The sequence below is a fragment of the Cebidichthys violaceus genome, unplaced genomic scaffold, assembly GCF_023349555.1.
Source record: "Cebidichthys violaceus isolate CVI_PGR_0920_01 unplaced genomic scaffold, fCebVio1.0.p SCAF_20, whole genome shotgun sequence".
In the NCBI taxonomy this organism is placed as follows: Eukaryota; Metazoa; Chordata; class Actinopteri; order Perciformes; family Stichaeidae; genus Cebidichthys; species Cebidichthys violaceus.
The window spans coordinates 2,302,081-2,328,343 of NW_027176373.1; the positions used below are offsets into that span (position 1 = coordinate 2,302,081).

Consider the following 26,263-nt stretch of genomic DNA (forward strand, 5'->3'; position numbering starts at 1 on the left):
TTTACGACACTTTTATTCAAAATCAAGATCACAGAGCTTCCAAAAGTGAGGGTAATAATGCAGAAGACATATGAACTGCATTCAACATCTTACTTCAGTAAAAGTAAAGAAGTATTAGCAGCAAAATATACTAAAAGTACCAAAAGTACTCATTATTATTGGAGTATAACTAATGATGCATTTATGTGTTCATCACCTTAATGTTGCAGCTGGTAAAGGTGGGGTTCATTTGAGTTATTACTTTTAATACTGCTGCCTTGAGTTACAATTAATATTGATAGGTAGGCCTTACTAGATTTGATAAATAAATGTAGTGGAGTAAAATGGAGTGAATTGGAGTGTAGTAAGTAGGATGAAATGAAAATACTCAAAGTACAAGTGGGCAGTTATTGAGTTAAATAGTTATATCCCATTACAAATCATCCGGGTATTAAGGACGTCTGTCACAGACACTGGAAGTACTGCATTAGATTAAGAACTGTCCCGTCACGTTAATTGTGTAAGAGAGGGCGCGTGCTTTAGCGATCGCTCTCGCCCACGCGCATGCCCTATCAGGTGAGCGCGCGCGCGCAGCTGGTCGCTCTCAGCGATTGTGACAGATGGAGGTGGTTTGACTCGGAGTCGGGGCTTGAACGCGTTTGGTGAAAACAGGAAGAAATCCACGTCTTTTTTTTTCCATTTGCAATGAGAGGTGAACAGACTGAAGATGGAGAGAACTCAGCGAACTCGGTGAGCGCAAAGGATGACGGGACCAGCATAACAAAGTGACATTTGCATCGGAATGCACGAGGAACTAACGTTAACACTAACCCCAATGATGTGCGAAGGCCAAACCTGTACTAAAAATCTGGATTTTAAAAGTTACTTTTAACATCGTCTTTATTTAAACACTAGGTAGAAAACAAAATTAAAAATATTAACATAATATTTAGAAAAGAAAGAAAACACACCCAGAAGCTCGTATTTTAGTCAAATTTAAACTTTGGAAATTAATTACAATGTGGCTGATCAGCAAGATAGCGTTTATGTTCTTCATTTTATATATTTATAACGTTTTTTGTTTTTTTAAGCTGCGTATTTGCTTGCTAAATTACTGGCATTTGGTTTAAATATGACACACCAATATGACAAACAAATGACATTTTATGTTTGATGTTCTCAGTTTCTAGTCTCATAGGACACATGATTTATCAGTGTCATATTCCATTAAATAACCACATTATTCTGGAGTGTAACACTTTCATCAGTATTTGGCTCTGTACCCATTCAAGCAGCCTTCAGCTCTATCCCTCTGCCTTTCTAATTAACCCATTCCAGCAGACAGTCACTGAGCCAAGCTTCTAATGATGTTAGGTACTAAAAGTTAGGGTTTACGTACAGTAGAACTCCTGTGGTGTCGTTATACTCTTTGTTTGCCTCATTTTTCTATTTGGTATTGACATAGGAGGTGTGTGTGTGAGAGAGAAGGAGAGACCCAGTGCCTTAGTCACTCTGATCTGGTGGCATGGTGAGTGGAATGATAAACAGAAGCCTGTGCTATCCATGTCAGTAACCTAAAATAGAGGCTAACTAAGAGGGTCTCAGATAGCCCCGGGGCTCCATATAAGTCTGGTCAGCCTGCTCTTGGCATCCTCTGTGAGTGTGAGTGTGTGTGTGTGTGTGTGTGTGTGTGTGTGTGTGTGTGTGTGTGTGTGTGTGTGTGCGTGCGTGCGTGCGTGCGTGTGTGTGTGTGTGAGAGAGATACCCTGACATGTCCACCTGCTGTTGGGTTTGCGGGCTTTATATAGCGCCGCTCACTCAGCAGGCTTATGTTATTACTTTTCAATACTTCATGTCTATATGACGGCTTTTGTGTTTACAAATGTCGATGACCTGTACAATGGCGGATGATGGGATGTTGCCATGTTAGGTAGCGTTTATTATAGTGTTTGAGTTTAGTTTAAAGGAAACGGTTGGCTGATATAGATTATTCAACGTGTCACCCTCACCCTTGTAAAACACAAAAAGACCATTCAGAGTTTAAAAAAAGAGCCTTTTCAAGTTTTAAATAAGTTTCACTAAAAGGAATAGTTCAACAAATTGGAAAAAAACATGTATTTGTCAGTGCAGTAAATATTAAGCTACCACGAGTAGCCAGTTAGCTAAGCCTGGTTGGAAACTGGGGGAAACAGCTCGGTCCGCCTACCAGCATCTCTGAAGTGTAAAAATGACAATTTACCATTTTATGAGAGGGTTATGTGCTTGACCATTTCTTGGCTGAAACTAGTGTCTTCCTAGAGGAATCGGTCCATCATCAATCCTCTCATCTAGCTCTTGGTAAGAAAGCGACTAAGCATATTTTCCAATGTCACGCTAATCGTTCAATGCTGCTCACTGAAGCCTCTGAGTTTTGGCTCTGTTTCATTAAGCCATTGTCATGACCCAGCCGACGTGTGGACCTCATATAGGCATGACGATGTTGGCATTTGGACGTTTGTCCTTCAGCTCCATATAGACCCCATGTGTGTCTGCACACTGGGTCATAGGCTATTAAAGAGGCCCACGCATATCCTCAGGTGTTCCCAAGAATAGCATGTGGGACAAGGTGGACTGCAAGTGGGACTTTCTTGGGCAAAAAGTTGGACATCTGCTTGTTACCGCAAGGGGATAGCCCACTTGTGGCCCTGTTTTGTCCATTTGGTCAGCCTCAAATGGGAGTCAAATGCTAGTCCATCAGTAACCCAAACTATGTGAGTACCGCAGAGGACTTGTTGGCTGGAACGCTTCAAGTATCTCAAGCTTGACGATTGTTTCCTTTTTGTCCAATCCTTTCACTCAGCAGAGCAAAATCCTGATCAACCAGCTGAGGGAGATTACCGGCATCCAGGACCCTCAGATCCTCTACAGAGCTTTGAATGTAAGCCCTAAGAACTCATCGTCAGCTTTTAGGAGACAATGGATGGAGGCTCCCTTGTGTGTACTATGAGGTTATTTTGCTACAATGCAAGCAAGTGAATGGCCTTTCTGTGTAACTTAATCAAAGCACATAATGAGACATAGGCAACTGTTTCATTACACAGATTCCAGTTGACCAAAAGGCATTTTTGTTAGATCTGTTGAGCTAAATAAGCTTACTTATGACTAAGATAACTAACTGATTACTATCCAACTCCTCTTTAGTTTAATTTAGTTGACAGTAATCACACTTATCCTCAACCCCCCCTATGACATGGGGGACATTTCAGAAATGATGTTACAGCCAAATTCCCAAGTTCAAGTTACTGTTTGAGCCTTAGCAGTTGCGGTGTATTAAATGTAAACATTAGCCCGAGGACGGTGTGAGAGAACAGGGTCTTTGGTGACCATCAGTGTTTATTATGTTACGAGAGTAAGCGTGTTAAGAGATGTGTTATTACAAACCATCCTGTGGGGAGCATGAAAGTCTATTCAAAATGTCATGGGAATCCATCCCTAGAGCCGTACTGCTAGTTGGCTAAAAAAAAACATAGCCCTTGCTGTTATTGTGTAATTAATGTTAAAGGAACACTCTTTGATTACATTAAAAGCACCCCCTGGGCGCCTAGTTTCCACCCCAGCACACCGCTTATGTTTTGAAACACAACTGCAAATGAAAAAATCCCTAGGAGCTTGAGTTAATAGGAGCCTCATAAAAGTGATAATTGACAAGCAGTACAATAAACAGTCTGGCTGACTGTTGTGCAGGCATCATCCAACCTGTTGCACCAGGGGCAGACAGAGAAACAGCAGGAGCTCACAGGTTTGGGAGGGGCACATGCTCTCACAGTTCTATACAAAATTAGAAATGTTTGTCTACTGCTGGTTTCCAACACAAAAAGGGTGCTGTGTTCCCTTAATTAAGCTAGTTAACTGTATCTAAGTACGTGCTTGTATTGTTTTAATTACTCAGTGGTTGCTATATTTGTATTTGCATGCATTTCATATTTGCTTATTTTGCTCTTGTGATGTATTGTGTTGCTACATCTTCTGCAGATTAATAATATCTAGAATGTCGGGCCTTATCTTTTCTTTTTCCTCTCTCTTTAAGGCCAGTCAGGGGGACATTGGAAATGCTGTTGGACTGCTGACAACCCAGTCTGCAGAGGTTCAGGATCCTGGAGAACCACAGGAGTTGGGGACCTCTGCGGAGGCCTGGGAGGGCCAGAAAGGTACAGTGGGACAAAGGGTTTTAATCAGCGTTCTGACTACATTTACTTGTTAGGATGATTTATGGGCCTTTTTGAGATATGGAATCTGAAACATTCACGTGTTCATTTGTGTGTTAAAGAGGCTGAAAAAGATAGCCTAACTCTAAAAGTGGGCCAAGAGGTCGCTCGTCGGTGGAGCTGAGGCGGGTCCGGGTAATAGCAGACAGCTAGCAGCAAACCCACCCGTCTCTCAAAGCGACCACACCTACCATTTTGACTTACTTAAATCCTTATATCATTTTTAACGGATGAGTTGTATATAAACACCCTCATACAGTTGTAAAGTAGTTCCAAATCCTTCATATTTTAATACCCTCAAACACCAGGCGACATATAAACTGGCTGTGATTTTCCAATTGTCTTTCAGAACGCTGTCTTTCTGATTCTGATATCTGAGGGTCAAACCTTCCTTTACAGATGTTCTCCAGAATGTAAACAAGGCAGGGCAGAGTTAATCAACAGCACAGAAGAGGACGTATTTGATGGAGAGCTCTGTAACCTGTTCTGCCCTATTGAAACTGTTTTTACTAGAATTGTGGCATCTTGCTGACACGCTGCTGTCTGTTTTGTCAGGACTCCCTAAAGATGAACTGCAGACGGCCATAGAACTCAGCCTGCAGGAGTCCCACAATGCCCAGGAAGAGGAGAGAGAATTTAATAGGTACAAGAGAGCCGGCTTTTCATGCAATGCTTCTTTGTTACTGAGGACTGTGATTTCTTTTCTTCTTTTTTTTTTACCACTGACTTGAAGTATGAAAATGGAGACAGTAGATTTTCCACTGGAAACAACAGAGTTGAACTAAAGGGAATATGAAAGACTCAGCTGTTTCATATTGTCTGGATGTGTATAAATCAACCTGAAGCCTTGTCGATCAGAGGTTGAAACAAATGGGCTCTAAAGCTTAAAATAGATGCATTTACTTTTTAGCCACACTAGCGGAGTGGTTCTGGGGTTTGCAGTGACGCTCCACCACTTTTGGCAAAGACAGAAATATCTCAATACCGTAATAACATTTTGTACAGACATTCATAAGCTTGTTATTGATGATCAGCTGACTTTTCATCAAGTCACACATGCAGATCTAAGTTTTTGATCATCCATTGGCACAAATGATTTGACGCAGTCATTAATAATGTACACACAATGAATAATAATGACTTATGTGAACCCCAGATTTTTTGTCTAGTGCAACCATCATACTTTGGTTAATGACCAAATACCTGCATAACTCATGACATTCTTATCAGCTGTACTTCGTGTTTTGTGCTAAAATAGAAATGGTATTCATGATAATCCTCACCTGCTAAACATCAGCATGCTAATCATTTTGCAGGCATTTGTCTCCGTCTCGCGACACTTTTTTTTTCCTGAGAGATTTCGTCTTTTTATTCAACCTCTGCACAGGACAGGGAGTCTTAACTAAGTCAACCTGTGTTTAATACAGTTGTCAGTTCAGTGCTTTGAAATGGGTAATTTGATGTACTGCAGGGCTCTGGAGGCCAGTGTAGAGGAGAATGCAGCGAGAATGAAGAGGAAGAGATGTGAAGCCCAGAGTGAGATGTGCAGCCCGGCAGACTGGATCCGTCAGGACGACTGGCCCGTGGGCATTCGCAATGTTGGCAACACCTGCTGGTTCAGCGCCGTCATCCAGGTGAGAATAACATCAAAGTGATGTGGATGTACTTTGTTTTAAAACACATCGATACAGTAGCACATGGTTTCTTTTTGTTTTCTCCAACCTCTGTACATAACAGTAGTAGTGCCCTGTACTATGGGATACATATTTATAATACAGCAAACACATAGCATATAGTCTGTAAAGCGCACTAGTGTCCTGTTCTAACAGTGTCTCCTATCCTTTTGCTGCTAAAACCTAAAATAGCTCTTGCACTTGGCTGAACAAACATTTATTTTGCCCTTATTTAGTTTCCCTTCCAAGATATCTATTTTTAGTCTGTCAGAGGTGTCGCATCCATAGACTGTGTAAAATGTGGACGAAGTCTCCGTGACGTCACCCAAAGGTTTGTGAAGAGCCAAAGTGAAGCTCAAAGTGAGCGGCTCCGTCCGTCGCTGTCTTGTTTTTTTCCGAACCAGAAGTGACCATATTTGGGCGAGAGGGTGGACCTGGGGAAGATCGAGGCTCGATGAGGGCAGGTCTCGTTAGCAAAACAAACGCTACGTTAGCACCATTTAGCTAGCTTGGTTAGCCAGGTGCACCGTGAACAACTGTGTAAAACTGTTTTGTTTGTACCTACCGGAAAAACAAACAAACAGCTGACTCCTTAAAGTGTCTTGTAGTACAACCAGTTCAGCTAACAAGCCAGGTGGTGAGCGTAGACCAGGGGTGTCAAACTCATTTTCACTGCAACTACTCCCTAACATATTGTTAAATAACTGTCTCTGCATTTGATTATTGTTTATTCAAGTGTAAAAAGACTGTACATGCAGTTATATAAATGTAAAATTATATTTAAGCACATTCCTGTTATTATAACATAAATCCTTTTAATTTAAGAATCCCACATTACTCTATCAAAGATCAAACTTTTAAAGAAAATAACAAAGACAAATATCATCAAACATTATTATCCGTGTTGTCTGTGCTTTCATCAACAGCTAATGAAAAAGACAAGTACCAGCTTGTCTCTTCGGCTAGCTGTGTTGTTAGATGTCCTGCTAGTTCCTGAGCTCGGTCTGCGATGGTGTTTCTTCACAAAGTGACATTTGTAAAAGTCTGTATCTGGTCGGAGCTCACCTGCTCACAGACCTTTAATCATGCACTGGGCTGTAACTTTTGTAAATATATTCTGCTGCGATCGCAGTCTGCCTTTTAAATCTTGGACAGTTTTATGTTTTTCTTGGAGGCTAAATTTAGCTCCGTGTTTGGTGTCAAAATGCCGACGTTAATTATATTTCTTCATCACGACGCCGCCTCATAGCACAGAAGACAGACCGGGTTTCCTCCTTGAAGCACAAACATGTATTCGCTTTCCCATCTTTCATTAAATGTTCTTCCCTCTGCATACATTTTTCTCTTCGTGGACATTTTGGGATTATTTGTCGATCTTTTTCAACTCAATCACTTGTTGGAAAACTGCTTTACGGCCCGTTGCCTCTCCTGTCCCCCTGTTGTGATAGTTTTAATGTCGGCACACAGACAACATGCTATCTCATAATTATGACTTTTTATCTCATATTTTCGACTTTCTATCTCATAATTTCGTCCATGGTGATATTTATATTTTCAAGTCTAGCTTTTAATATTTTTTTACATTTTCTTTTTATTAATTTTTTCGCTGGCGGATCCGTGGGTCACATAAAACGACGTGGCGCGCCGGATTCGGCCCGCGGGCCTTGAGTTTGACATGTCTGGCGTAGACAGTACTGATACCTGCTGATTGAATAATACTAGAATTTCATTCTCTGAACAAACTGGAGCACAGACTCGTTCAACCAGTCAATTTTATTTGTCATATAAAATCATACAAGGTACAATTCCACTGAAATGCAATCAAGTGTGCATTATTCACCATAAAGCACAGCCTCCTGCATTTTTATTGCATAACTATAAGCCTCACTTTTCAGTCCCGTCTTTTCACCGACTAATGCTAATAGAGTTATTATAAACATCAGGAAGAAAGGAAAAAGGTGTGGGGATATTTCTGCAAAATGAGAAGATTTCTCTGTGCTGCTAATTCTATTACAACTCCATTCCAAACTGAATCAGGTCGTTCGGCAGAAACTGGAGCCCCCATTGAGATGCACAGGCTGTGTGGATAATTTAATAGCGAGTGATGTGATGATGGAGCGAGCAATGGACATCCTAGTATAAGCCTGGAATGGACAGAGAGGAGACACTGATTGTTTGTCTTTGTTGAACTCAGATATGCCTCTACATCGATTTAGAAGTCAAACCACCAAAGGACAGGGTTTATTATCTGGGAATAGAAATTGGGAAATGAGGCAGTGTTGTTTGAATACAAATGGTGTTGAAATGATAGCCTTTTGTTTTTGTTTTTTTTCTGGTGTCGATACCGTTTGTTACAATTGAACTGGTTGTTGTAGATTCAACAAAGCCCCGACTCTTGATAAAGCAGTCTCCCTTTAAAAAGTAATTATGCTATCAGATTGAGGCTGAGTGACCACATCATTCAGTTGTCAGCTCATATTCCCTCTGTTATCCTTTGTGCTATACATTACAGTAAAATGGAGATAAGCCATAATTGAATTTCCTACTTAAATGGAAATTTATATATCAAGATATTCATAAGTGCTCAGTAGCTTCACTCACCACCACACGTGACGCATAAGAGTATCTGACTGCTATTAATGTATTTAGTTTATCACGAGTAACAGAAGCAGCTCATAACAAATTGACATGGTTTGTGTGCCTGAGCATTATGTGTGAAATTAAATAAAAATACCATAAAATTCAGGATTGATTTTTTCAAAATATGTTCTCCAACAGTTACTAGTATAAGAGTAATACACTAGGTTAAGGACATGTTTTATTTTATAATAATATAAACTATGATTTTATTAAATTTGCTCCTCATTGAAGAATCAATCTGATTAACTAAAAGACTTTTTTGATAAGAAGTTGTGCTATAAACAACCAGTGAAATGCTGTTGTTAGCCCAACATCAAGGCTGAGTTTATGCTTACAATCTAACCCCACTACCTACTGTCATGCTTTTTACCTCAACGTGAGAGCAAAATTCCCGTGCGTCTTGTTTCCCAAAACCATCTGAAAACTGAAATTATAGTAAATCCTGGTGAAGCTTAACAGGTTTCTCCCGAAGGCATCGTAACATCATTGAAGAGATTGCAGAATAATGAGTGTGTCCTTCCCATTTGTAGAAGGTTTGGAGCATCTTAAGAAGCTTCATTAAAGTCAGAAAACCACTTTTTTTACTTATTGGTAATTTCTCATTTTACTGTCATTTAAATCTATTAAAACTGCCATATGGTGAAACGTATCAATGTAAGGCGCAAATGCTAACTAGCTAATTATCATTGACATGGGGTACAGTAGTCTGTGTTGTTCAAGGAACAAGTTTCTTCCATCATCTTTCTAAGTTATACCACCACTGCAATGCATGATCACTGTTATCATGATTTGCCAGCTGGTAATCTCCGACATCTGACCTCAACCGGTGCTTGTTTTGTTGTCTTGTTGCAGTCACTGTTCCATCTGCCCGTGTTCAGGAGGCTGGTTCTCAGCTACCATCTGTCTGAGCGAATACTGGAGAAGTGTAAGAGCCATTCTGTGAGTAAACGCCACGCACAGCAGTTGGTTACATTTTCACAGGAGACACCTTTGTTTGCATAATTTAATGTCAAAAATGTCTAATTCATGCACATAAAATGAGAGGTGATCAAACTGTGGAGATTTTTCTGTTAATATGAACATAGCCACCATGTGTTAGTGTAACAGGGGTGAAGTTTGACTCTGAACTTGTGTTAACAGGACAAGAGGAACATAGCTTTCATGCAGGAGCTGCGCTGTCTATTTGCTCTCATGGTGGGCTCCACCCGCAGGTTTGTGGATCCTTCTGCTGCGGTGGAGTTACTGCGAGACGCCTTCAGGACCACCGAGGCCCAACAGGTACAGCACTTAACTTCAGGACAGCTTAAAGTGTAGACAGGCTGCGTCTGGTGATGGGAGGCCCTGTGTCTTAACTGCCTTTCCAGAGTGCGCAGGTGAGAAGTGGGCAATTTTCTTAGCCAGATGTTGAGATGAGGTTGAAGCCCTTAGGACATTTTTTTTTTGGTCAAGATACTGTTTCCAAGATCAAGGATCAACTCATGTGACTTTATTAATTCTTCGACCCTGACTTAATCCTTTACTATCACAACTTCACAGCTTATCTTATCTTTTGTCTTCATTTCAGGATGTCAGTGAGTTTTCCCACAAACTGCTTGACTGGCTAGAGGATGCATTTCAGCTGGCTGCCAATGAGTAAGTTATACGTTGATGTCATCCACATTATTCTCTCTTTGTGTGCTGCATACCATTAATATAATATCATGTTTTGCTTTCAGTAAGGTAGAAGACAAACAGAAAAACCCCATGGTCCAGCTTTTCTATGGTACCTTTGTGACAGAAAGAAGACATGAGGGTATGAGTTTTATATTAGTTTTTGTCACAGTGACATCAATATGACTTCTGTTCTCACTCACTCACATCTCTGTGACTCTGCTTAGGTAAGACGTTGTGTAATATCGAGCAGTTTGGCCAGTACCCCCTGCAAGTCAACGGCTTCAATAACCTGGATGAATGCCTGGAAGGTGCTATGGTTGAGAGAGAGATCGAGTCTCTACATTCAGATCACACCGTCACATCTGGCCGTGAGGTAAACAATTTCAACACCCGACTAACAGGAGAATTTCTACGTATGTGGTTTTTTTTTCTAATGCTTATCTGATCATATTTTCTCTTGGTTGCAGAGATGGTTCAAAAAGTTACCACCGGTCTTGACATTTGAACTGTCTAGATTTGAATTCAACACCCAGCTGGGTCGTCCTGAAAAGATACACAAGAAACTGGAGTTCCCACAAATCATTCATATGGACAGGTGAGTTTTGTACAGATAACTCAGTAGACATGCACATTCCTACAGTTTCCCTTGTTTCTACGGGGGGAAAAGGAGCTTCCACAGGAGGCGGGGGGGGATAACTTTAAAGGACACATGCCTGCACCACTTTTCACTAGGATTATCTCACAAACTTAAGCCATCAGAGAGCTCGGTGTATTACAAATGTATTACAAAGGTTGTTGCTTGTCTGTTCAGATGTTACAACACATCTTTCACACGGGTACTGATCAATTTTGGGGATTGCCTGATTTTTCTGTGTACAGATATCTTCACAAAAACATAGAACAGACCCATGAGAGGAGAGGAGAAGTGAAAAAACTCAAGGAACAACTAGCAGCCCTTCAACAGAAACTCGAGTGGTAATTTATCTTTTAAAGCTGAGATATGACTTTTAAACCTCTCCATTTTTTGGGAACAAATCTTGTACAAATCGTGTGCTGTCTTTATTAACAGCTACAAAAACTATGGCTCTGGACCTACCAAGTATCCTCTGGCTGACATGCTGCAGTTTGTGCTGGAGTTCGCTACCACCAAGCCCACAAGTGTTTCCCCGGCTGAAGATCTGAGACCAGCTTCTCCGACTCCTGCAAGCCACCCCCTTAGTGAAGTCATCTCCAAAGACAACAGGTTGAGTACACAGAGGACCAGAGAACTGTACGAGCCAAAGGCAATAACCCCTGAATATAATGACGTTGACAGACTTTTACTAGCACGGCATAAACAGACAAAGTTCCTTCTTTACGAAACTTACATTACACCGAAACGTTCTCATTCTCATTTCCCAGTGAACCAGAAGACACAGATTCATTGGAGGGTTCCAGTGTTTCCAGTTGTCAGCGGACCCCCATATACAAGCCCTTCACCCAGTGCAGACTCCCGGTTGACTGCCCACCACACCCAGCCCCGCACAGCGTCACCGAAGAAGAGCTGCACTTTGTTAAGACCTGCCTGCAGCGTTGGAGGACAGAAGTAGAGAATGACATAAATGGTATGCTTCTGCTACAGTGTACACGCTAACATTGCTTTTAATAAAGAGAATATAGTCTTGATGTTCTTTAGCTATCTTAGCAGTATGGGCTCTGTTTTTGGCTCTTTAGCTGCGAAATGCTCCGCTATGGTCACTAGTTGGTTGTTAACGTTGTCTGTCGGTAGTGAAGTGCCCGCCGTTATTGGAAACGGTGGTTGATAAGAGCAGTGAGTGTTAATTAAAATAGGAAAGTTGTGCTGTCAAACCAAAACAATGAGCTGAAAGATGCGCAAATGCTGCAGAGAGCTCAGGGGGACTCCAGGTGGACAACATGACTGACTGGTAACAGATGGTGCAGAAAGTGGTCGACACTGAAGTTACAGTGAGCCGTTGACTTGCCAAAGACGCAACCTCCACTGCATTCCCTCTTCCACTTGGTCGTACCAAAATACCTGGTATTTAAATATAAATAGCAAGCGAGGAATTAGTGCGCATTGAGAAAATACCACTTCACTGGCACAGAGCTGCTTTTCCCAGGAAATAGATTATATGTCAATTGTCAATCCCTGCTCTCCCAAACTTGTCCTTTTATGAGGCAAATATTGGGTTATAGAAATAAAAAACCTAAAATAAGTGAATTTCCTCTTTGCTATATGTGTACTTAATTTCTGTGGTTTCTTCCTGTTTTTTTTGTTTTTGTGTGTACGTGTGTCAGAGCTAAAGGCCAGTATTGACAGGCTCACTCAGATGCTGGAGGGCATGTACACAGACAACTGTCTCTGCCAGGTAAGACTTACACTCACCTAATTCACTCTGGCAAACAGCAATTCAATCACATGTTTTACAACTGGAGCTGCAGAAAGTGCATTGACTGAGATTAGATGAAACTGTATTGATCTCTGTGGAGGAACAGAAAATAATGTCACGTAAACAAGTCAACAGAATACAAATAAGATACAAACGGATCTGATGAATGTTATACTGCAGTGAACACAGAGCTGCACAGTCACATCTCAGTAGTCTACTATTTGATCCCGATGCTGTAGGTGTTTCATACAGTGGTGATTCAATGCTGTCTCCCACTGTCCTAATATTTAGGCACCCTACAGACTCCATGCAGTGCTCGTCCATGAAGGCCAGGCATCAGCAGGCCATTACTGGGCCTACATTTATGACCATGCCAACAAGCGCTGGATGAAGTACAATGATGTAAGCATCACCGAGTCATCGTGGGAGGAGCTGGAGCGAGACTCATTTGGTGGAATGACCAACGCCAGTGCCTACTGCCTGATGTACATCGATGACAGGTTACCCAGCCTTATCACAGGTACGTCTCTGTGTGGTTTTCAGTTATATGATTTGGATACACTGCATAGATATCACCAGTTAAAAGAATATTTACATATTTTTAATGTAGCTCTGACTCAGCTAACCTCATGTTTAAAGGCAGGCTATTCCATTATGTTAGAAACTATAACAGTAAAATCTCAGTCCCTGTCTGTAACACAAATTAACTAATTATGTATTATTAACAGTAGCTTATGGAAAAATGCCATCTTGTATAATAGCAATTAACTAATTCTACTGTACTTTTCTTAAGTACTGACTGTGAGTACGTGGATTTTGTTGTGTAAGTCTATTAATGACACTTCTCCACGTCCACCTAGAAGACACAGATGATGAGACAGGCCAGGTGCTGCATGGCATGGACTCCCTGCCATCCGTCCTCAGACGCTACGTCCATGAAGACAACCGCTGGTTCCAGCAGGAGCTCAGTGAATGGGAGGAGCAGTTCTGCCAGACCGCCACCCCACAGGGAGAGTCTACAGCCTCTGCAGAGCCCCCAAACCCCAGTCCAGTCAATGTACACCAAACACCAGTTGAGCCAGCACCCCAGTCAGGACCGACCACTGAGGAGCTGGAGCAGGGAGCTTCTTCAGAGCCAGAGCCAGACACAGAAGCAGCGAAAGACCCAGAGCCGGATCCCAGAGAGAAGCCTGAAGGTCTGTAGTGGTGGCTAGAGAAAAGGGAATGGGGCAAGGCTTTTATAGCCACTGTACGAGTAAAACTGACTGCTGAACAGTACATTTAATCAGCCACGTGTGTGCTCTCACAGTCTCTCTCCTGTCTCTTTTTTTGACCCCCAAAAGAATCTGAGTTAACGCCACCACCATTACCCCAGAGCCCCGGCTGCCAGCCAGACGACACCAGCAGTGCGGCAGTCACTGACACCACGGGGCCCAGCCTGGGCTGCACCTCAGCCGAGAGAGAGCTTCAGTGTCAGGTGGGCAAATCTGTGACTCCCCTGGGCAAGTTCCGCTCTGGCCCCTGTAGAATATGGGTCAGTAATTCTAGGCCACAAAAATAAAGTGTGTACATCTGGGTCAAGGATATCATTTTACCACTTAGCATAGCAATGGAAGTCCAGGCTTAATGCCAGGCAGGGTGTAGAGTAATGCACAGATAAACTAAAGGTTAGGAGTGATTACTGCTATCGGCGGGTTTGTTTGACAGTCGGTAGCTTGTTCAGAGGCATATCATATAATTTACACTTTATCACTTTTAGTTTCCGGAAAATATTTAGAAACACCAGTGTAGTTCAATACAACCAGGCCACGCAGATTGAAAAGTGAGCATAGAGTTGAATTGAAAACAGTGTATTGGGGCTATTTTAGGATAAAGAGAAGAAAAAAAGAAAAAGCTCAATTACGAAACCAGAGGAGGGGGGTAATAATCTGAGAAAAACTCTGAATTTCTAGATTAAAGTTGTTAAATTACAAGAACAAACTCACAATATACAACAAAAAATCGGATCAAATCAAATCTGTGTATGCTGATAATATGGTGATTCTGGGCTTAAATCACAATTGTTGCTGAATCTGATTACAAAGTACAGTTTGATTACATAATCCACTGCAAGCATTATGCATAGTAAGCAGCGTGTCTGTGGTTTGATGAGGTTGATCCAACCTTGCATAGTCCATCCATAATTATTATTATTATTTTTTTACTTACAATGGCCCTATTTACACCATTGAATGAATCAGCACTTCTGTCAACAAAAAAAGTATTATAAGCCTCATAAATGTAAGATGTATTGTGAGGTGTTCCATTAGATGGCATGCAATAAACTGGTATCTTCAAACCGCTTCATTACCACTTGTGTCCTGTCGACATATCGGGAGCTCCATTTGACACGTTGATTTATCACATGCAAATGAATATTCCTCCCTAAGTGTATTTCTAAATGTATTCAGCTGCAGACTGTCTGCTGACCCACCTGACGTTATATAATAAGATCAACCTTTCACTGGATACAAGGAGCTATTTTCAATTTCACACACTCCCTCAGCCAATTTGTTCACCTGTTCACCATTAAAATAGAAACACATGACCTTTTCCAGACTTTGCGTCACAGGTGTTTATAATGCATACAGATGTGTAGATGAGGGTGGGTGCATTTCTACACGGAGGCACACTATGCAAAGCCCTGAAGAGGATTAGCGGATAATGTATGGATGGAAGCCATAGTAATGTGCGTTGTGTTGAATCTTTCTCTGTCAGACTTCTGGCCCTGAAGCAGAGCTTAGTAACCCGACACCATCTGACCTCCATGTGAAGAAGGAGGACACACAGGCAGCAGGCCTTGGCACTCAAGCTGAAAGCGAGCCAGAGGCTTCCAGAGAGGCACCTGAACATGAAGCAAAGCAGGAGGAGGAGGAGGAGGAGGAGGAGGAGGAGGAGGAGGAGGAGGAGGAGGAGGAGGGGGGGGAGGAGCAGGAGGTCCCGGCCAGACAGCGACCGACTGAGAACGAGGTCTCCGAAGTGGAGATCCCCAACGTGGGCAAGATCATGGTCAGAGCTGATGCTGATGGATACAATGAAGAGGTAAGAATGTGTTATAATGGATAAATAAATGCAATAGAAGAAAGGATTTGTCTATTCCGAGTCTTCTGGGATGCAGCTATGGTTTTTTTTTTACTCCTTTAATACATTATTATATATTACCTCAGACTTAAGATGTCAACTTGCCACGAGGTTTACTGTTTCAGATCTGATGTTACATTTATGACACCTCCTTATAGGTAGTTCATCAATTAAAAACTTTAAAAAATACCACAGCTTTTTGTCTAAATGTTGCTGTTTTTCCAGTTTTAATTTCTTACTTTTAAGGCTGTTTCCCATCTCTAACACGACCACCACCAGAGTCTGATTTGAGCAAAAATATAACATCCCAGAATGTGGACATGTGGTTCAGCCCTAAACAGTTCAGGGTCTTTACACTGACATCGTGAGCAGCTTTCATTCTCAAACGGTTTGCCGCCCAGCTGGTGTTATATTCTCATCTTCCTCCTCATCTCCTAGATGATGCTGACTCCAGCTATGCAGGGCGTCATTCTAGCCATAGCCAAGGCCAGGCAAACGTTCGATAAGGAAGGCCCTGAGGCTGGCCTCATCAAGGTACGTAGGTGTATTGGAGATTGTTGCGTCTCACATCAAATTTCAATTTCACAAAATAATTCAATAATCATGTTTTCTGAAATAGTTTTGCCACATTGCTACATTGAACTGCTTCCTTCACATTTAGGAGGAATCTTTTCTCTCTATATAGTTTTGAATAGTTATTTCTTTCCCACATATTTATTAGAATTAAGAACACAAAAACATTCAGATGTAATGAGGGACCTGTTGTCTTCAAGTTAATTCATTCATCAGCACACAACAGAACATATACTGTATTGAATAACAATAAGCAGTGCTAATAAGAGGATCAAAAGGCCCCTAAAGAAGAGCAGATATTATACAAACTATTCCAGATGGAAGAAGGTCAACGCCAATAACAAGATGAGCCTTTTAACCTCGTCTTTGAGCATTTTGGACTCTTAAAATCCAAAATCCCTCACAAATTAATGACGGCACAGAAAATACTCAGAAACACAGAAAACATTGCAAATAGTGTACCAGGGTCTTAGTGAATACAAAATATATTTGCTCTCCTCTCATGAGGAGATACTTGGGTTGTTACTTGAAGGCCAAAGTCAAAACAATTTACTTGTTTATAAGTATTGCTGATGAGATTTCCTACTTTAGTAACCCATTATAAATGAAGAATGTTTTAACTCTGTTCTCTTGCTGTATGATTCATTCAGAGGTCGATCAGTCACTGTTACGTTGCATCAATTTAAATCCATCCATCTACCTTTTTATAGTTTGCTCACCGTGAGCATATTGGCAAATTGATCCATCTGTTCCCTCAGGCCTTCCACGAGGAGTATTCCCGCTTGTTTGAGCTCTCCCAGGAGGAGACCACACCCCAGGAGGATGCTCGTCTGCAGCACGCTCTGGTCTACTTCTTTCAGAACAAGGCACCCAATCGCATCATTGAGAGAACGCTGTTGGAGCAGTTTACCGACCGCAACCTGAACTTCGATGAAAGGTGCACACAGACGCAGACAAATGGCTCATTGATGAGTCTCAGACATTAGTCTATTACATTGGGTCAACTTTTCAAAACATGAGAATACAGATAAGCTACTGTCACAATCTGGGATGAGCTGACATTATAAAAGAAAGAGGATGACAAACCCCAAAATCAAGGAGAAACATCTGTTGGACATTCAAACTTTTCATGGTGCACAGCTTCTTCTTTTTTTGCATGTCTACTCATTCTGTTTAAGTCCAATATTTCGGCCTAGTTGCAGATAAAATCAGGCAACACAAATATTATTAGTATTAAAGTATTTGTTGAATTAGTAGGATTGTTTCTGACTCGTGTGATACAAACATTTCTGATAACTCCAGAGAGACGTTAACTCCAAGAGTCAAACATTTCTTCTTTTAAAAAGATAGACGTAATAATTTCTAAAATTCACAACATGTTTTTATGTGACAAAATAGTCGACTTCAATCCGTATTTGTTGGTGTTAAGCCTTTCAAAAACAACATATTCACTGCTGTCAAAGAACTCTTTGCTCTCCCACTCGCCGCACATAAAGGAAGGCACGCACTCCCATTAACTGGGAGGTCTAACAGCGGGTGATGATGACATAAAACACTACTACAGACATCCAAATCTTTATTCAGAAACCGCAATAGAGGCTTCGAATGTTAAAAAAAGACATTCGGTACAGACCTTCTTTTCTGTTATATTATATATAAACAAGTTATGAGGCTGAAAGCATTGGGAGCCGTGATGAATTGATTTGAAAACATATAATGTTCGAGAGTTTTCTATCTGGTTGTTTACAATGTTTACACATAGCAGAAGTAGGTGAGTAAATGAGGTGAAATATGGCTTCACTCAGAGCAGCAGCACGTCATAAGACTTAGAAATACAATAGAGAGCATTCAGCATGCTTATAGCGCCATCTAATGTCCAGAGCAGAGAACTGCATCTCAGTGTGAACATTCCTGTACCAATCCTTTTGTAAATTAAAAGCATCCATGATGTCCTTTCTGTTCATGCAGGGCCATCAGCATCAAGAGGGAAGCTCGAACCAAGCTGCGCCTCATCAAGCCAGAGGACATGGACATGGATGAGTACTTGGTGGGCTGACCGCTGCCTTTTTGGACATTGACAGATACACTGTTTTTTGGGGATTTCTCTGTCCCATTTTTGTAATAATTTCGCTGGAAATTATTCTGTCTCTGCTGCCGTCTTTGATTGCTTTAAGTTCAGGGAAAGTATACCAATCATCGATATGTAGACATAGACAGTAAATGTGAATTTGAGACAGACATTTGTTAAAAAAAATATCGTCAGATCAACCTTGCTACATATGGCAATGAACTGAAACAGCAGGGATATTATGGTATATACGTTAGAGACAGAAAATGAGGGACAGGCATCTGTTCAGTACAACGTCATAACTATTGGGCCAAAGGTTGACTCACTTGAATATATTACAAACTTAACATCCGATATATCACTTATTAAAAGCATACATCTGTTGCTTTATTGTCCTTATATTTATTGACAGTAATAAAAATGTAGAATATCGCCAGCCTTGTCCTTTAAGAGAGGAGTGAAATGGAATAAATGACTGCCTCGCTGAGTGACAGAAACGTGATCAGAAAATTTAGAAAACAGCGCAAATAACAGATGGAGTAATTGTTCTTTTGTCCTGTGTGCTCTTTCACAGCAGTGGCATGATGACTACAGGCTGTTCAGAACGGTGTTTGTCTACCAGCTGACTGGACTGGAGCACTACCAGCATGGGAGGTGGGTGTCGAATGTAAACCACCGCTACACGGCCTGGACAGCATGTGTCGGGTCAGATCAATATGTTGCAGACAATGACATGATGACCATTGCCTTGTGTGTGTGTGTGTGTGTGTGTGTGTGTGTGTGTGTGTGTGTGTGTGTGTGTGTGGGTGTGTGTGTGTGCTGCAGGATGCGGGAGGCGCTGATCTTCCTGGCTCATGCGTACGAGACCAACGCCACCCTGCTGAAGAATGGAGAGAAACGTGGCGTGGACAAGTCTCTTATTGCGGTTTACAGGAGGAAATGCCTGACTGTGAGTAAGGCGTGCATGTGTGTGTGTGTGTGTGTGTGTGTGTGTGTGTGTGCGCGTGTGTGACTGCAGTACATTATTGTGAAGCATGACATCACTGAGCTCAATCCTTTTTCATAAAGGTTAGAATAACAATAAAGAGGTTGTTTGAATAAAAGTTGCAATATGAAAATGTAACTTTGATGTCAGTCTGCTCCTGTAATTTGACATTTCTTGTATACAGTTCGAAATTTTGGCCTGCTGCATTATGGGAAATTTCAGGAGTGATCAGAATCATAGCAGTCGTCCTCTGGAAACTATCGGTGTCCATGTGACATTTCATGAAATCTGGCCAAAAGTTACTGACATATCTTGTTCTGGAACAAACAGACTGGAGGACAAACAGACCAACATTGCTATATTTAGACTGTATCACTAACAGGACAAAAGTTTTAGATAAGAAGCGCTTGGCTTAGTGTCCTACTTACAGTCTCAGTAGTTCATACAATGCTGTCAGCAATGCGGGCATTTTTGTTTTGTTACATTTGAAAAAATGACGATGAAGTTCAAAGTTCATCATTGACCCTGGAACCAGAAGTTGAGATAAAAACCTCACCTCAAATCCTATTTAGTATCTGTTCTGGATCAGATGGCGTGAACTCCAGCTGTCATGCCAGCGTTTAGTCCTGTTCTTACTGTTAAGACGAGAATGCTTATCAGTTTGAGTCACATTTTAGTCATTTTTATTCCTCATAGTTTTAGTCCACAACAACTCAAAACGTTTTGTCCAGTTTTAGTCTACAAACAAATTACATTTCAATCAACTTTTTTTTTGTAATTACTTTTAGTCAAAATGTTTTCTCTCTTCATTTTTAAGCAACTTTTCTGTGTCAAATGACCTTTTTTAGTCATAACATTATATTGAGCATTTCAGTCAATCTAGTTTAGCTAAAACCAATAATTTTGTAATTTTAATCAAAATTGTAATTTTAGTTTCTCATTATCTCATGCTTGATTAGGGATGTAACTTTGCTGCTCCGAGTCCTCCTTACTGTGCTCATTATCACAGCCAATCTGCACTGCCCGATATGCTAAAAAAAGCATTAATGAACCACTAAACCCGACCCAAACATTATAGTAGCCCAATTGTCAGAACTGAAGACTGAGCATAGACTGAGCGCCACTGCCAAGGAGTGCAGTGTGAGTGTGTTTGAGAGAGAGAGAAAGAGAGTGACAGAGGGAAAGAGAAGAATGAAGGTAAAAAATACCACATGTTGATGTGGTCACAGTGTTTACTGAGGTCGGTGTCTCCTCGTCATCCTCTCGTCTTAGTCATGGGCAGAAAGGTTGTTGACGAACATATTTCGTGATAATTTCAGAACAGCTACTTACTGAACCTTGTGGTGAGATTGTTTTCGCTCTCCATATCTCATGTTATGTAATCATGCAGTATCTATCCACCTATGTAGTATTAATGCAAACTCTTTATTCATAGAAGAATTAAGGTGATTGAGAATATCAGGTTTTGATCATTAACTTGCAAATGTACTGTATCAAGAGGCACCAACACGTGACCATAATATCTACTCAATATCAGGCAACTCATCTGATTATGCAATGTTCTTATGCAAACTGATCAAACACACAACATAGTACGGTAAATACAGAGGAAAACCTTGTGACAATAACTTTCACTCTCTCCTCCTCCTCCTCCTCCTCCTCCTCCTCTTCCTCTTCCTCTTCCTCCTCCTCCTCCTCCTCCTCCTCCTCCTCCTCCTCCTCCTCCTCCTCCATGCAGGCATTGAATGAAAGCGCATCCCAGCTGTTTTGCAGCGGTGAGGAGACCAACGTGGAGGAGGGCGTCGCCATCATGGACGAGGCCGTCATCCCCTGCCTTCACCTCATGAGCCGAGACTCGGCTTTATCCCAGGAAGACCGGGTCGCCATGGAGAGCATCCGCAGCCACTGGTGCTGCTGCCTGGGCCAGGACATGGATGGTAAGATCAGTTGAATCGACACATTGGTAGCTCTTATTACAACATGATCGGGACACAGGAATGATGTCATTTCTTCTCTGAACTGTACTGTGTACCAGCAGTATTTATTTGCGTAGTTTAGCAGTCAGTATTGTCATCAGTCTAAGAAATGTGATATATACAGTGCTGTGAAAAAGTATTTGCCCCCTTCCTGGTTTGATATTGTTTTGCATATTTGTCACACTTAAATGTGTCAGATCATCAAACTAATTTTGATATTAGACAAAAATAACCCGAGTAAATACAAAATGCAGTTTTTAAATGATGATTTAATTTATTAAGGGAGAAAAGCTATCCAAACCTACTTGGCCCTGTGTGAAAAAGTAATTGCCCCCTAATCCTAATAACTGGTTTTGTTACCCTTGGCAGCAACAATTGCAATCCAGCGTTTGCGATAACTGACAATGAGTCTTTCATGTCGCTGTGGAAGAATTTTGGCCCACTGTTATTTGCAGAATTGTTTTAATTCAGCCACATTTGATGGTTTTTGAGCATAAACAGCTTGTTTAAGCTCACGCCACAGCATCTCAATCAGATTTAAGTCCAGACTTTGACTAGGCCACTCCAAAACCTTCATTTTGCTTTTTTTGAGCCATTCAGAGGTGGACTTGCTGGTGTGTTTCGGATCATTGTCCTGCTGCATAACCCAAGTGTGCTTGAGCTTGAGGTCACGAACTGATGGCCGGACATTCTCCTTCAGGATTATCTGGTAGAGAGCAGAATTCATGGTTCCATCAATTATGGAAAGTTGTCCAGGTCCTGAAGCTGCAAAGCAGCCCCAGACCATCACACCACCACCACCATGTGTGACTGTTGGTATGATGTTGTTTTTATGAAATGCTGTGTCAGTTTTACGTCAGATGTAACGGGACGCACACCTTCCAAAAAGTTCAACTTTTGTCTCGTCAGTCCACAGAATATTTGCCCAAAAGTCTCGGGGATCATCAAGATGTTTTTTGGCAAATGTGAGACGAGCCTTTGTGTTCTTTTTGGTCAGCAGTGGCTTTCGCCTTGGAACTCTCCCATGGGTGCTATTTGTGCCCAGTCACTTTCTTATTGTTGAGTCATGAACACTGATCTTAACTGAGGCGAGTGAGGCCTGCAGTTCTTGAGATGTTGTTCTGGGGTCTTTCCAGACTGATGCATGTCAATTACTTTGTTTCTCATCTGTTCTTGAATTTCTTTAGATGGAGGCATGATGTGTTGCTTTTTGAGATCTTTTAGCCGACTTCACTTTGTCAGACAGGTTCTATTTAAGTGACTTCTTGATTCAACAGGTCTGGCAGTAATCAGGCCTGGGTGTGGCTAGTGAAATTGAACTCAGCTTTCCAAAAAATCACAGTTGATTCATGATTTATCAAGGGGAGGCCATTACTTTTTCACATAGGGCCAAGTAGGTTTGGATAGCTTTTCTCCCTTAATAAATGAAATCATCATTTAAAAACTGCATTTTGTATTTACTCAGGTTATCTTTGTCTAATATTAAAATTTGTTTGATGATCTGAAACATTTAAGTGTGACAAATATGCAAAACAATAAGAAACCAGGAAGGGGGCAAATACTTTTTCACAGCACTGTATATATATATATATATATATATATATATATATATATATATATATATATATATATATAGTACTAAATCGTCACATTCAAACATAAATATATATCAATAAACCTTGCAATAATTAGTCTAACAGAAACAGTAAGCTAGGGTTACATATCAATGAGCCCATTACTCCTAAGAAAAAGTCAGGAGCTTCACATAGACCAAGGTCACAAGTGCGATGGCGACACCCTGTGGTTAAACAACAGTACTACATTATGGCGACCACATACAACGGACATTTCCTCCTCAATGAACTTAACTCTTTACGAAGATATAAACAGTACTGCTTATATTACTTAATACTTCCTCCAGTCAATTACAGCCTGAGCATTGTGACAATACTGTAAATATCCCTCATCCCACTGGGCACATATGGCCGTTAAACGTACGAGATACAAACACGACAAACAAGCAATCGTCTCTTACTTTCTAGTATCAGAATCACAAACTGGACCACACAGGAAGACAGACAAGTGACTCCAAAGTACAGTGCGGCGCACGCTGAACTGGAGCACTCACTCTGTTCACACACAGAATCTGCTCATCAGCGCCGGTAAAGCCCACCAATCAACACGTTATGTCTCATTGCTTTGATCTATACACTAAAAAAAACGTTAGCGAGGTACATCCGTCGTCTGCTGTGCCTACAGAGGATGCGTATTAAAGTGATAAGCACCAGAAGAGTCCATGCCTTTTATACACCGATACTAACACTAACAAACGTTAAACCAAAATGGCAGAAAAACAAACATTGTTACTGCTCTTCCTTTTGTTTTCAGACTCATTGCAGGTGAAGCTGGGTGAGTTTCTGCCCCGGGTTCTGGACGGTTCAGCTGAGACAGTAGTTCTTAAAGACCCACCCAAAGTCCATGTCAACCAGGCCCACGACCTGTGCAGTCGCCTGGCCGCTGTCATCGAGTCCATCCACAGCACCTCGATAGTCAGCGTTAAATAAAGTCCCGAATGAATCCCCCCCCCAACAACCTCCCTGAACCGTGCGTCCGACCCTGCAAGCGACTTGGCCGATGATTCATTCTGTGCTGACAGACTTTGGGGTCGAGACAGCGTGTAGTTTTCAACGAGCCAAATCATGTATTTCATTTTATCCGCCGGTTTAGCATTGCACATGCATATCATTGATGGTTTAACATAGCAAACTGTAAGCACTTTTTAGGGGTAGATGGAGGATGAGGCGGGGTTGTTGCTTGCTGGAGAAACCCTCCACAGGCTTCAAAGGTCTCGACATGATCATGAATCCTCTGTATTCTTCTCAGCAGCTTCAGTGTGTGCCTTCTGCCTGCTCAGCACCATCAGAAACCCCCAGTGTGCTAAAAAATACAATACACTGTTAGTGTACTTTTTAAGTATACTTAAAAAAAATCATAATGGCCTTGAAGTAGCAGCAGGTTTTGCAGAAAAGGCCCATATGGTAGCAACTCACTGTAATTGTTTTTCTCCACCGCCCCGTCAGACATCATTTAACTTCTGAAATCATGTTTTTAGACCTTCTGTGTCCAACATGTCTTCGACTATGAATACATCCTCTTAGCAACCCACTCCACCCACCTTCTGTCATGGCCACTTCTGATAGTACGCAGTGACTCTTTTTACGAACAACTGCAGAGAGAACTGTAAAGGTTAATATCGCTGTAATCAGCTTCTCCTCGTAAAGTTATTTGTGAGCCCAAGCTGCTGAAAAAATAAGATGTCATCAATAAACAAAACAGAGAAGCTTGAAACTCTGATTGGCACTCTGGATATGTTTTAGTGGCTGGCAAACTTGTTCAATTTAAATGCTGGCGACAACTGAACAGTTGTCACTCAATATTGTCACTTGATTGGTAGGATTTATTGTGTTGCTAAGCAGTGTGAACGCACAATTAGGCCTTTAAACAGGGCTTTAAAAGAAAAACACTAGATTTGTACTCCACAGTAACAAATGCTTTTTTTAAAATATGTGTTTTATATTACTTTGTATTTTTCCAAAACCCAAGCTGCGGAAATTTTACTTGTAGGTGAAGCTAGAAAGAAATATATCCACAGTAACTATGAAGCATAAATATAGTAAGGGCAGGGCGTTCTGCTCCACGCTCAGATGTGCTGATCGCAGTAGATCTGTGCACTCTAACCATCAGTCTGTGGAAACTCGTCTTTGTTTAGGTTTGACAGTGTCCTGTTGGACAGCACTTTGCTCCACAGATTTTTGTGTAAACTATGTAAGCCCTCTGAAAGGAAAGACAAGGGACAAGAGAGGAAATCCTTTTTTTTTTTTTTTTTTTTCTGGTGTCCCAGATGCAATGCAGTATCACAAATGAATCCTCTGAATGAGGATGTTCAGGCCAGCAACATGGAGCCAATTCTGACTGCTGATTTCACGCTGCTTTGTCACTTGTACTCTGTGATGATACTCAATAAATGTTTTAAATACTCTGTGTACTCCATTATCATTGACTGCTTTCGCTTGAATAAGATTTGATAAAACTGTCCAGCTGTTGTGAGAAATGGAAATTAAAAAATAGAAATGTATTTGTTAGCCATTTTTAAAGATGTACACAACTAATGGACAGGTCATGGGAGCTAAGTAGTATTGAGAGACAAACTAATGGGCTGTTGGTTTTGGTCTTTTAATGTGATTCAGTGACATTAAGAGAAATATCAAATACTTTCAGGCTTATCTGTTAACATATAGAACTGTTTTCTGACCCCAAGCCATTTAATTTGTAATAATTATTAGGTCATGAGTGATTTTATTGCCACTGGCTTATTTTTTTCTCCCTCATGCACCGATTTGGTCCTTGCATGGCCAGCAGCAGTGACATTGCTTGTTTTACCTCTCAATCTGCCCGCCCCCATGTCTTATCTTAAGTGCTGGAATTCAGTGTTATTTTCATGGGTGCGGTTGGCAATTGTACACATAATCTTTCCAAATTCGCATTAAGCCCCTTCTATCTGTTGTGTAATACTTTACTACAACAAATCAAAGATGCAATTATACTAAGATCAAGATGATACCAGTGAGTCAGGGTCAGTGCTGGGGTAGATTAAGCTCTGATTGTCACTAGTCTTTGTTCTTTCTAAATGCTCTTTTGCAGGATTCGTGTCTATAGCTGCCCTAAAATGACACGACATGCATTGTTATTGTTCCATCTGAAGTCCATCATTTGAGGAATGTAGTGGCATACATGTACAAGCCCAACATTTCCTTTATTGCATTTTGCATGAATAGTAGTAATATGGTCTTACAGCTCATTTCCACTTAAAACATTGGTAGCTCACTATTCTTTTCATACAAAACGAAATAGTCCTGCCATTGTCATCATCACGAGTATGGGAGCATGGCCAGTATTATCCTG

At 41.2% G+C, this 26,263-nt stretch overlaps 1 protein-coding gene across 3 annotated transcripts; it reads left to right on the forward strand.

Moving 5' to 3' along the window:
* Nucleotides 1-598: 598 nt before the first annotated feature.
* Nucleotides 599-25,340, forward strand: usp28 (ubiquitin specific peptidase 28). Of its 3 annotated transcripts, none has more exons than XM_068715653.1 (26): nt 599-729; nt 2,819-2,896; nt 4,046-4,166; nt 4,779-4,866; nt 5,695-5,857; nt 9,389-9,475; nt 9,677-9,814; nt 10,101-10,168; nt 10,252-10,328; nt 10,414-10,562; nt 10,657-10,784; nt 11,069-11,164; nt 11,259-11,432; nt 11,591-11,793; nt 12,488-12,558; nt 12,871-13,099; nt 13,440-13,775; nt 13,923-14,056; nt 15,337-15,660; nt 16,138-16,233; nt 17,031-17,209; nt 18,241-18,319; nt 18,915-18,994; nt 19,166-19,289; nt 21,064-21,262; nt 23,690-25,340. In XM_068715653.1, the coding sequence occupies exons 1-26, from the start codon at nt 685-687 to the stop codon at nt 23,863-23,865; spliced, it is 3,642 nt and encodes a 1,213-aa protein (XP_068571754.1). In that variant the 5' UTR covers nt 599-684; the 3' UTR covers nt 23,866-25,340. The 3 variants fall into 3 exon arrangements, with proteins under 3 accessions (XP_068571754.1, XP_068571756.1, XP_068571755.1); XM_068715655.1 differs by having other exon boundaries at nt 13,443-13,775; XM_068715654.1 differs by having other exon boundaries at nt 2,822-2,896.
* Nucleotides 25,341-26,263: the final 923 nt, after the last annotated feature.

Coding starts and splice junctions, on each gene's coding strand:
- usp28 (XM_068715653.1), top strand. CDS start 685: ATGAGAGGTGAACAGACTGAAGATGGAGAGAACTCAGCGAACTCG. Junction 2,897..4,045: donor TCCTCTACAGAGCTTTGAAT/GTAAGCCCTAAG, acceptor TCTCTCTTTAAG/GCCAGTCAGGGGGACATTGG. Junction 4,167..4,778: donor GGCCTGGGAGGGCCAGAAAG/GTACAGTGGGAC, acceptor CTGTTTTGTCAG/GACTCCCTAAAGATGAACTG.